The sequence below is a fragment of the Brassica napus genome, chromosome A8 (assembly GCF_020379485.1).
Source record: "Brassica napus cultivar Da-Ae chromosome A8, Da-Ae, whole genome shotgun sequence".
Taxonomy (NCBI): Eukaryota; Viridiplantae; Streptophyta; class Magnoliopsida; order Brassicales; family Brassicaceae; genus Brassica; species Brassica napus.
Window position 1 is genome coordinate 20889012 of NC_063441.1, and position 12203 is coordinate 20901214.

Consider the following 12203-nt stretch of genomic DNA (forward strand, 5'->3'; position numbering starts at 1 on the left):
GCTTACTTTGTTGGAGATACTTAAAACGCTTGATGTGCCATCTTACAAGGTAACAACAAAGCTTAGAGAGTTTTATCGAACTAGTTTTCACTGATTATTGAATTTGAGTTTCTTGTTGTTGTGTTGAGGTTCATTTTTCAAGTGCAGTGTATAGCAGTATCTAAATACAACCAACAACGAGTTCTTGGTCTAGTGGTAAAAGAGTGTCTAGCAGACACTCCACCACTCGGATTCAATTTTCATCACAAAGAACTTTTACATTGTGTAACTGGATCAATGTTATAATGAATTTAAGCTTCAAAACTACAACAGAAAAATTTAAAACATTAGTCTTGTAAGAAGATAAACTGTCGTCTTCTTGACTCTAATGAATGTACAAGTCTTGTAAAAGAGTTTTAGAAGCTGTGTACTCAAAGCATGTGCATGTGAACCTTCTTACAAAATGCTTGGTCCGCTTCGAGGGCATTCACTTTCATTTTTAGCGTGTCCATGACATCATAAGCTCCTCGTAGTTTCTTCCTCAATGCATCCTCAGTCACATCTCTGCGTCCTCTTTCTTCTTGAAACACATCCATCACTGCCTTCTGCGACTTTTCAAACTCTTGGTTCTTTGCTTGTGACACCTTAAGTTGTGACTCAAGCAACCCTCTATCTCTCTGCAGCTCTACCACCAGTTCATCTACAACCTTTTGAGATTCCTCCAAATCATGGATCTTGGCTTTTGAACTCTCTAGTTGAGACTCAACAAATGCCTTCTCCCCATGTAACTCCTCCACCAGTTTTGCTGAATCATCATCTCTGACCTTGTTCCTTTTCTCCAAATCTTGAATCTTAGACTGTGACTCCTTGAGTTGCAACTCAAGCTTTCCTTTCTGACTCTGCAGCTCAACCACAAGTTTTGCTGACTCATAATCTTTGACCTTGGTGGGCCTCTTCTCCAAATCTTGAATCTTGGATTTTGACTGTTTGACTTGCAGCTCAAGTTGTTTTTTCTGTCTCTGCAACTCAGCCACCTGTCTTGTCTCTATAGTTTGTACTTTCTGTGTTCTCTGTCTCTGCAGCTCAACCATAGGTTTTGCTGAGACATCTCTCACCTTTTGCCTCTTCTCCAATTCTTGAACCCTAGCTTTTGGCTGTTTTACTTGTGGCTCAAGCTGTGCCTTCTGCTTCTGAAACTCAGCTGCTTTATGAACTGACCTTGTTTCCTTGCAACTCACCCCAAGCCCATTAGTCTTGTTCCTAAGCCCAATCTCATGTCTTGTGTTAGCAACACTTGGTTGTGTAGCCTCCTTCTGAGAGTTTCTTTTTGGCCTGCATTGAGCTGGCTCTTCACTAGCAGGAGCTTCAGTGACACCACTTTCAAGATTCTTCTGCAACCTCCTAGGAGCATAACCAATCTCATGACACCTCTTACACCAATACGTCTTCTGATACTTGTTCAACCTGTTCTCAACTCTAGCAAGAAGAGCAGTCCTCTCAAACCCTTGCTTGTTGTGAGCTGGCTGTATAAAGTTAGCTTCCAACAAACCAATCACACCGCGTCCATCGCTTCCAGCAGCGTTCCACACCCTCCAAAACGGCTTGATAAGCCGGTTCTTGTGGTAGACATTGAACCCTTGTATGTCAATGTGATGATGAGCATCTTTCACAAAGCCAATCTTTAGAGCAGCAACCATGTCTTCATCTAGTGACAACTCCGGAGAAGCCACTGGCTTGTACGTTATGTCTTCGGTCATCATCATGTCCTCCAACAAGCTGTGATGCTCCACTTCTTTCCCACGGAGGATGATTCTAAAGTTTGGTGGAAGTCTGAGATACAATATCGACGCATAGCTGCGTAGAGAGTGACGATAAGTCAAGAAGTGCCTCGAGTTAGGGTAAGCTTTGGCCATCTCTATCTTCTTCTCATCCCGATTCACACCTCTGAGTTGAATATCGTGACCATCAGTGTCGAAATCAAGCTCCAGCTTCCCTTCATCATCATCCCATAGATTATAAATAACGATTTGAGTACCTTGCTCCTCAAGTAAATCAAACTGGTCGAACATAGCTTGTTGAGATACGTAAGGAGACCACTTGACTATAGTCTCTAGATTATCAAACCACTTATCTCTATCGTCGTGCGTCAACGCAACCCAGTTGTTATCCACCAGCTCAAAGTCCACCGTGGGGACCACTGCTTCGCTCTTTCTCGTCTCGTAGAGATAAGTATACGACAACATACCAACGCTCTGCGTCGTGTTACCACCGTTGGCTCCTTTAGAACGCGTGAAGACGATTGCGTCAGCGCCAAGTCTCATCGTACTAGTCTTGAACCCGTTCCCGTATTGACCAACCGTGTTAGCCACGTTACGTTTTCTTGAATACCCTAAAGAGAGACACTCTCTAAACCGATTCGGATCCATCCCGCCTCCGTTGTCTTGAACTATGAGCATGCTGCTCTTACCGTCCTTTTGATTCGTCGTTGAGTCCACGTGGACGTATGTTGCACCGTTACACGCCTCGTCTAGAGAGTTGTCCAAGAGCTCGGCGAAAGCTCCTAGCGCCCACTTGTGGCTGGTGGCGTTGGCGTGAAGAAACTGAGGGTGAACCCTAATCGCCGCGTCGTTGCCGCAGTTGCGAGGTGGACGCTCGTCCTCTTTGTCGTCTCCTGCTTTCCAGAATTGTCGGGAGAGCCTCCGAGTTCTCGGTTCAACGGTTTTGTTACCGGTTTGGCGAGGGTTAACCATCGTCCTCGGTTTCTTGACAGGCAAGTTATTAGGATCACCGTCGGCGTAGCTTCTGGAGCCTCTCTTCTGTCCACGGACGGTCGAACCGTAGGGTTTAGGGTTAGTGTTACCAGGATTCTTAGATCTCGTTTGAGAATCCATGGTTACAAAAAGCAAAGCTAGGTTTCGAAGTGGAAAGGGCGAGAGAGAGAGAGACGAGAAGTGGCCAAACAAGTCAATAAAAAGAAGTTGGAAGAACTTGACGCTAAGGATTCGTGAAAACAATTTGATTTAGATCTCTTAATCGTGTGATGAGTTGATGATCCTAAGAGCTCAATGTCTTATTTATAATAAACAGATTCATTACTCAATCTTAGCGATTTACTTTCCCTTTTTTGAACAGTAAATTACATATTTCCTTTTTTGAAAATATTCCTTTGACCAAAACTGATAATTTCCTTTTCCCATTGAACTTATATTTTTCACCGTCATAAAAATAACTAAAATTTTGGCAATTATAATATTTTAATATAGATATATATAAAGCAAACATATAATTTTTACAAACATAAATAAGTATAATATGAATAATCAACCACATGGTGGTGGACTAGTGGTCTTGAGGGAGCAAAAGCCCCAATACGAACCCGGTTTAGAAATCCCGTGTGGTCACCCGGACTAGCGTTAAATCGTAAGAATACCTAGAGTGCCGTGGGCCTCGTGAGACTAGTCGGTTGACCTCGATCGCCGGATCTCCACGGTTATAAAAAAAAACTAATAATATGAATAATCTATTAATAATAATAATAGTAAAAATATTTTTGAATTTAAATTTAGCTATCAAAATGTAAATTTCATATTAAAAATCAAGATAAAATATCTGATCACTTTTATAAAATATAGTTTTTTCGTTTTAAAAGGAAATAAGATCTATTTTATATTTAAAATCATAAATTAGATTATTTTCCTAATTATTCAAAAATAAATATATATATTCCTCGAAATGTTAGTTTTTGGCGCCGTCACATAGACCTTGGCGTTCCTCAGGTCAGAAAGAGTTAAAACTTAAAAAGGAAACGTTTCTTATGCCAAATGTGCAGAGATTTGTTACATTATCTTTTGTATAAATAACGCTATATAGTTAGCCGATTGCATTTTACATATCTAGGGTTTTCACCACACATCTTATCATCAAGTCTCCTTACTTTTCACAATGGTACGGACACAAACTATCGCCGCATCTCGAATTGTTTCGCCGTTGCTGTTTTAAGTCGGAGGAGAATCTAATGTACTTTGTTATCTGAAACTCGCAGGCAGAAGCAGAGAAGAAGATCCTCACAGAGGAGGAGCTCGAGCGTAAGAAGAGGAAGGATGAAAAGGTTTTGTTATCGTAGAGCTTGATTATTAAAAATTTTAAAATTTTATTAAAATCTCGTGGTTGAACGTGCTTGGCGGTCTTTGATTTGTTTTCTAGGCTAGAGAAAAGGAGTTGAAAAAGCTCAAAGCTGAAGAGAAGTCGAAGCTAGCTGAACTGAAGGTAACCCCCTTAACTCCAATTCCTTTAGCTTTTCCATGAAAAAAATATATATATATATAATGGTGTAGGCAAAAGAGGTTAAAGATGTCCCTAAGAAGAGCACAAAGAAGAGTTCCAAAAGGGATGCACCTGAAGAGAATCCTGAGGATTTTGTGGACCCTGAGATTCCTGTGGGTGAGAGGAAGAGGCTCTCTTTACAGATGGCTAAGCAGTACAGTCCTGCTTCCGTGGAGAGAGCGTAAGTGTTTATAGAACTCTGACCCCTTGGTGGTGGTGTTTCATTTGTCCTACTAAAGTTCCTCTAGATAAATCTATGTGTTGCTGTTTGATTTGGTGGTCAGATGGTATGCTTGGTGGGAGAGAGCTGGTTTTTTTGTGGCGGATGCTAAGAGTTCCAAGCCAGCATTTGTTATTGTAAGACCTTTAGTTCTGTTCTTGAGAAAAAAACTTAAGGGCTTCTTTAATCATGTAAATGATTATGTAGGTTCTTCCTCCTCCAAATGTGACTGGAGTCTTGCATATTGGCCATGCCTTGACAACTGCAATTCAGGTTTCATTAATATACATTGATTCTATTTTTTGTTATTGCTCTGTCTGATGTATTAGCGGCTTGACCAATTACTGATGCAGGATTTGATTATTCGTTGGAAGAGAATGTCTGGGTTTAATGTACTGTGGGTGCCAGGGATGGACCATGCTGGTATAGCTACACAGGTTTGCCAATGACATCGTTTTTCTCTTCCTGTAACTGCAAATTCATCCCTGTCGAATATTTAATTTTGGCACATTGTTCCATGTTCTTTGCTTCTAGACTGTGGTTGAGAAAGAGCTCCAGCGTACAGGATTGACTAGGCATGACCTTGGCCGTGAAGAATACATAAAGGAAGTAAGTTGACGATAAAAACACGCTCTTGAATCCATTTTGCATTGTTTAAAAAATTATTTATTGTTTTCCTTATGATAATTGAAAAGGTGTGGAAGTGGAAGGAAGAAAATGGTAGCAAGATATTAATACAGCTACGGCGTCTAGGAGCTTCTCTTGATTGGTCTCGTGAGGTACCTTTGTTGAACAAATATTACTGAAATTTGAAAACGTTTTAATTTAATATGTTAATGGACCTTTTATCTTCACTTGTATCCCTCTGGTCTATTCATGTGTATTTATTATGCCTGTATTTTGTAGTGTTTTACAATGGACGAGCAAAGATCAAAAGCTGTCACTGAGGCCTTTGTACGGTTTTACAAGGAAGGCCTTATCTACAGGTATGTTTAAGTCTGACTTTCTTCTTTTATATAGTTCCCATTGAAAAGTTCAAATCCATGAAACAAGAATCTACAAAAAAAAAATACAGGAATGGTACATTTAACTGAAAGATATACCATAACATGTGCAGGGATATTAGGCTTGTTCATTGGGATTGTCATCTGAAAACAGCTGTATCTGACGATGAGGTAAGTCTAAGCCAGCAATTGTTAGTCTATGATTATTGGACATCATCCTTTTAATGTGTAGTGTGGATGTATATCTGTAGGTTGAGCATATTGATATCAAAGAGAAAACGCTACTAAAAGTGCCTGGCTATGACAAGCCAGTAGAGTTTGGTCTCATTACTTCATTTGCCTACCCTCTGGAGGGAGGCTTGGGCGAGGTTGTTGTCGCCACTACAAGGGTGGAAACAATGCTTGGAGATACTGCCATTGCGATTCATCCTGATGATGCAAGATACACCCATCTTCATGGGAAAGTCGCTGTGCACCCATTTAATGGACGTAAGCTATCAATCATTTGCGATGGAGAACTTGTTGATCCAGGGTTTGGTACTGGTTGTGTTAAGGTACATGCTTTGCTCTTAATATATATTTGGATGCTATGTTTCTGGCCCTAACAAATTTATTTCTTTTTTTTGTAGATTACTCCTGCCCATGACCCCGATGATTTTAAGCTCGGAAAGCGTCACAATCTTGAGTTTATTAACATATTCACTGATGATGGAAAAATCAACACAAACGGCGGACCTGAGTTCACAGGGATGCCACGCTTTGCAGCACGTGAGGCAATTGTTGAAGCTTTGAAAAACCAGGTAACTGATTTGATTGTTACTTATACACTGAGGGGTGCTTGCATGTAAAGTGTCTTTTAGATCTTACCTTAAACTGTTTCGTCAATGTAAATACTCCAGGGACTGTTCAGAGGTGCCCAAAACAAGGAGATGAGGCTTGGTCTTTGCCAAAGAACCAGTGATGTTATTGAGCCTATGATTAAGCCTCAGTGGTACGTCAACTGCAGCACGATTGCAAAGGAGGCTCTCGATGTTGCCACCAGTGATGAAAACAAGAAGCTAGAATTTATACCAAAGCAGTACACTGCAGAATGGAGAAGGTTAATTTCATTTATCATTTTAACTTTATGGTTCTATCATTAGTCATTACCCCTATCTATGTATTAACAATGACAGTGGAACCTTAACAGATGGCTAGAGAACATACGTGACTGGTGTATCTCAAGACAGCTTTGGTGGGGCCACAGGATACCAGCATGGTACGCCACTCTCGAGGAAGATCAGCTCAGGGAGATTGGTGCATACAACGACCACTGGGTTGTTGCTAGAACCGAGGAAGAAGCTAGAAAAGAGGCTGCTGAAAAGTTCTCTGGGAAGAAGTTTGATCTAGCACAAGATGATGACGTGCTTGACACGTGGTTTTCTTCTGGGATCTTTCCGTTGTCTGCTCTGGGATGGCCTGATGAAACCGACGACTTCAAAGCCTTTTACCCAACATCTGTCCTGGAAACTGGACATGATATTCTCTTCTTTTGGGTCGCTCGTATGGTTATGATGGGAATGAAACTAAGTGGCGACGTTCCCTTCAGCAAGGTAATGTATATGTTCCAAGTTAAATAGGGGACCATACTCTCTCTTTATCAACCTTCTTGTTGTATTTGCTATATAGGTGTATTTGCATCCGATGATACGTGATGCACATGGGCGTAAGATGTCAAAGTCTCTTGGGAATGTCATTGACCCGATTGAAGTAATAGATGGGGCAACTCTTGAGGCGCTTCATAAGAGATTAGAAAAGGGTAACTTGGATCAAAGAGAGCTGGTTGTTGCCATAGAAGGACAAGAGAAAGACTTTCCTAACGGTATTTCTGAATGTGGTGCTGATGCTCTTCGGTTTGCACTCGTCTCTTACACTGCTCAGGTACTATCCGATGCACACACGTACAGGGTCGGTCCTCGCCAAATCCAAATAAAACATTTGTTTATGACCCCAAAATATTTTAAAGAAAATTACATAGACATAAACTCCTAAATTTGTAAAAAGGAAAAAAATATTAATTTTCTTATTAAATCGTCTATAGCTTCCAGAATCTAGGGCCCCTCTGCACATGCCCCTCCACAACCTCTTATTTTTGTCCTAAATTATATGATCTTGTAAACTAAAATTGTTGATCTTGCTTGTTTGTTTTGTAGTCTGACAAAATAAACTTGGACATTCTCCGTGTGGTTGGTTACCGTCAGTGGTGTAACAAGCTGTGGAACGCGGTCAGGTTTGCCTTGATAAGGCTTGGCGATGGTTACTCCCCTCCGCTGGATCTAAGCCCCGAAACGATGCCGTTCAGCTGCCAGTGGATTCTCTCTGTGCTAAACAAGGCCATATCGAAGACGGTGGAGTCGCTGAATGCATTTGAGTTCTCGGATGCAGCCAACACAGTGTATGCATGGTGGCAATATCAGTTTTGTGATGTGTTCATTGAAGCTATCAAGCCTTATTTTGTGAACCCTGCTCTGGCTTCAGAGAGAGCTCATGCACAGCATGCTCTCTGGGTATCTCTGGAGACTGGTTTGAGACTGCTTCACCCGTTTATGCCGTTTATTACTGAAGAGCTATGGCAACGTCTGCCTTCACCTAAGGACTCTGAAAGAAAGGCTTCTATTGTGATATGTGACTACCCATCTGCTACAGAGGTCAGTTAGTAACAAACCTGACCTAGTTTTGTTCAGTGTTCTAACTCTTTTCTTGTGATGTCAGAATTGGAAAAATGAGAAAGTGGAGACTGAAATGGAAACCGTTATAGCGAGCGTGAAGTGCTTGAGGGCACTCCGGGCTGAGTTGCTGGAGAAACAGAAAAACGAAAGGTTACCTGGTTTTGCTCTGTGTGAAAACAATGTAACATTCGAGATTGTAAAATCTCACGAGTTGGAGATTAGAACTCTTGCAAACCTATCGTCCTTAGAGGTAAACAAGTCTAATCTTTGGTTTCTTTCTTATGGCTTCTCTACTGTTTTGTCGTGTTTCTTTTAATGAGTTTATATATGGGTCTTTGCTATAGGTTCTGTTAAAGGGAGAACACGCAGCTCCAGCTGGTTCTGCTGTTGAGACGGTGAACGAGAACCTCAAGGTGTATCTCAAAGTGGACAGGGCCATTAACGCAGAAGCTGAACAAGAAAAGATCAGAAACAAGATTGCCGAACTACAAAAGTAATAACAATCTTAACTGAACCAAAACAAAATGTTTGAAACGTAAAAACCTTTTTTGACATTTGACTTTCTTGTTTTCATCAGACAAAAGGAGAAGCTACAGATGATGATGAGTGCGTCAGGGTACGAAGAGAAGGTCCCTGCGAACATAAAAGAAGACAACGTCACAAAGCTAGCTAAGATCCTCCAAGAATTCGATTTCTTTGAGAAGGAAAGTGTTCGTCTCGTTGCAGAGACCGGTCAATTTAGGAAATGAACAATTGGAGCAGAAGGTGTGAGAAACACACAGTTTCTGTCTGAAAAAAGACATAAGAATATGAAACATATATTTGAGGTTTTAAAAACTATATCTATGAAATGATGTTATTCTGGAACCGGTATTGACTTGGTGCACTAGTTTGTACTTATTTATTTGAGTTCTTGTGCATGCATCTATTTTGTTTGGTTGACTGCACTGTTTGAAAATTAGAGAGAAGGACTTGAACTTTGGTCTATATATCTACATGAGTTTTGAGAATGAATAAAATGATGCCTCATGTGAGAGTGGAAGTGAAACTGAGAGTGAGAATGAGACATGATAACAAAAAAGAATGATAGAACAATAAAAAAATTTTTGTTGTCTTCTTGAAAAATTTAAGAGCATTATTAGTGGTAATATATTCAATATGGATATCTCACTAACATAATTAGAAATATATTAAAAAAAAAAAGAAATTTTGAATCTCTCAATTTTGAGATACCATTTCACTTTCTTTCATCGATTTTAATTACTTTTTATTTTTAACAAATTTGGAGAAATTTATTGAAATATCCTCCAATGAAGATACTCTAAATTATTCACTCGTCTTCATTTTTCCATGTGTTATATTGTGAAGGACCGTTAAACAAAACAAACTTATATTAGTCTCCAGTAGAAAGAATCAGTTCCGTTGCGAAGGTGGATCAGTTTGGGTGCCTTCTATGTATATTCAGCTCATCATAGCCTTCAGATTACAGAAGCTGTTCAGATAGTTTCTCTCCTAAGAAGGCTTCTCTCTTTCTATCAGTATTGTTATAAATTGTTTTTTTTTTTTTTTTTCCGTCAATAGTTTTTTTTAATTTATAAAAACGGGCCCAGCCCAGAAACAAAATACAATAAAAGCCCAACAAAGCTACAGGGCAAAACTCGTTACACAATTGGGCCCAATCCAGCGGCCCACCTTGAGAAACCCTAGAAACCAACACGGTTTCGAAGCGCGGCCGCCTCGCAGATCACTCTTTTCAACGCTTGGACACGTGTCAACATCCTCGGCGTCGAGGGTCACGTGTCGCGAGATCGACGCATCGCACCTGCAACTCATCCTCGCCGGAGATCCATCAGCCGGATCACCAGCCACGCCGGACTCCAAAGTTCCGAACCTCTTCACCGTCAAGAGCTTTTAGGACTCAAATATCGGAGAGAATCGATCGCCGTGGCGAGATCTCATCCACCCCCGTTCACCGCAACCGCCCAAAACCTCGCATGCAACTTCACCCTTTCCGTCGGAGATCTTTCTCTCCTCCGACGCGACCAGAAACCACTCCAAACCAACGACTAAACACCGAAATAAACCCTAAAGGACTAGGGGACTGAAGCCGGCGACGTAAAGCTGTGACAGCCTTTACCCCCCGGGAGCTAGATCCGACGACGGCAGAACTAAGGGAGCTTCCCCACCGCGGAGACAAAAACCGGCGTCGACGGAGCTGTGAGAGCCTCCGCCTCCCGGAACTAAAACTCGCACTAATGACACCCCCCCCCTCCTACCCGCAAGCCCCGCCGTAACTCCCGTACCAGAACCACACCGGTTGGTGACTGATCTGAGCTCCGACCGACGGACACCGAAAAAGAGAAGGAGGGACAGACCCGGATGATTTTATCGGAAGGAAAAGGGGCTCCGGCGACGGCACGGACGCTCACGCGCCGGCCGACCGCCGGATCCCCTTAGAAAAACTTTTCTCTCTCTAACTTCTCTCTGACAAACCTTTATATTGTTATAAATTGTTTAAAACAACATTTTAACTTTGTTTCAGAAAATGGTATAAATTTAATATTCGTACCCAGAAAAACTTATTAAGTTATGATAATAGTCGTTGGTATTACTAAAAAGTAAAAACATAAAAGGTAAGGACTGTTTCGGCCTGTCACATTTATCGTGAAATCATTGCATATTTGCATAGGGCAGTGAATGAGTTGAGAGAGTACTAGCAGCTTTTATTTTGTGTGCGTGTGTTCTCTTTTTTTTTTTCTGTTTATTTATTCTTTTTTACATCTTTGTTCTTTTCTTGTGTCAATATTTACGGAGGATAGCTAGCTGGCTATGTCACGAGTGTTTGTCCTCTAATGCTTTTTCGAAAATATATTCACGTTTTATATAAGTTGCCATATTTGTATTTGTATCGATATGTATAACAGTTTCTTGCATATCAACAAGGGTCGTCTTGTCCCCATCAAAAATTGAATTTAACGGCCTATAATCAACAGTATACTTTGTTTTCATGTATATAATTGTAATAAAAGCTATGTTATACAAAGCTAAATGAGTTCAGTTCAACTGATTATAAAAGTTGAAGTCATAAAAATATGACGCTATGTTTGAAAAAATAGATTTATGTTTTGTAAAACAATCAACGTGTTATGAACTAGCATGACGAGTGGTTTAGACTGGCATGGCATGTGATATTTTCTGTCTCCTACAGTGCCGTCTTACTAGGGGGGACAAGAAGGGCGACCCGATACCCGGGTCCTGTCTCTAGAGTCTAGAGTTTGATTCAGTCGCATCCAAACAATAAGCTGTTACCGTTTGAATCGATATGAGCAAATAACGACAGAGTTTTATAGTGTATTGAAAACCTTCCAACTTTCTTTCACCAGTGTATGCGTCTTATGTATAGGGCCCAACTTGAGATTGCCCATAAATGAAGTGGACCAACGACTGAAGGAGAAAGAGATAATATCCCAAAGCAATTTGTAGTATTAGTTGATATTTTTTTCTCGACAATATGTTCTTCACGGGAATTTTGATCCTTCACGTCAACGACAAGTCGACCTTCCACATGTTTCTCCTTTCTCCCTCTTAATTGTTTTTTTTTTTAATTTGGTAAAAATTCTCCCTCTTAATCAAAAAAATACATATATATATATATATATATATATTCATTCAGCACTATATGTAAATCTATATTTGATAACCATGCTCCTTTTAAAACTTTAGTTTGTACTCTCTATCCCAATATAGTCAACGTATACAAAGTTATGTTTGTATAACATCTCTACAAAGCTGAAATTTACTACAGAACATACTTTGTATAAATTCAAATCTACACGGACACAACTGAAATCACTGTCAATGGTTTGATAAACGTCATGGAGAAAAATTGGACCAGTTCAAATAGAGTCAAAAACTATATTAGTTATTACGTTTTGTAGCCTATATATATTTTTATAACTCTTTTTAGAA

General features: G+C 40.3%; 2 protein-coding genes across 2 annotated transcripts; one reads left to right on the top strand and one right to left on the bottom strand.

Moving 5' to 3' along the window:
* Positions 1–56: 56 nt before the first annotated feature.
* LOC106378781 (protein MICRORCHIDIA 5-like) lies at positions 57–3020 on the bottom strand. The gene has a single exon (XM_022690350.2). It carries the CDS (start codon positions 2868–2870, stop codon positions 411–413), a length of 2460 nt encoding a protein of 819 aa, XP_022546071.2. The 5' UTR covers positions 2871–3020; the 3' UTR covers positions 57–410.
* Positions 3021–3803: 783 nt separating this feature from the next.
* LOC106382323 (valine--tRNA ligase, mitochondrial 1) lies at positions 3804–9158 on the top strand. The gene is made up of 20 exons (XM_048738201.1): positions 3804–3924; positions 4022–4087; positions 4183–4245; positions 4314–4483; positions 4587–4659; positions 4730–4795; positions 4876–4959; positions 5057–5131; positions 5218–5301; positions 5429–5508; positions 5640–5697; positions 5778–6080; positions 6156–6326; positions 6426–6625; positions 6716–7118; positions 7195–7446; positions 7719–8213; positions 8278–8484; positions 8579–8727; positions 8812–9158. Exons 1-20 carry the CDS (start codon positions 3922–3924, stop codon positions 8981–8983), a joined length of 3174 nt encoding a protein of 1057 aa, XP_048594158.1. The 5' UTR covers positions 3804–3921; the 3' UTR covers positions 8984–9158.
* The last annotated feature ends 3045 nt before the right edge of the window (positions 9159–12203 follow it).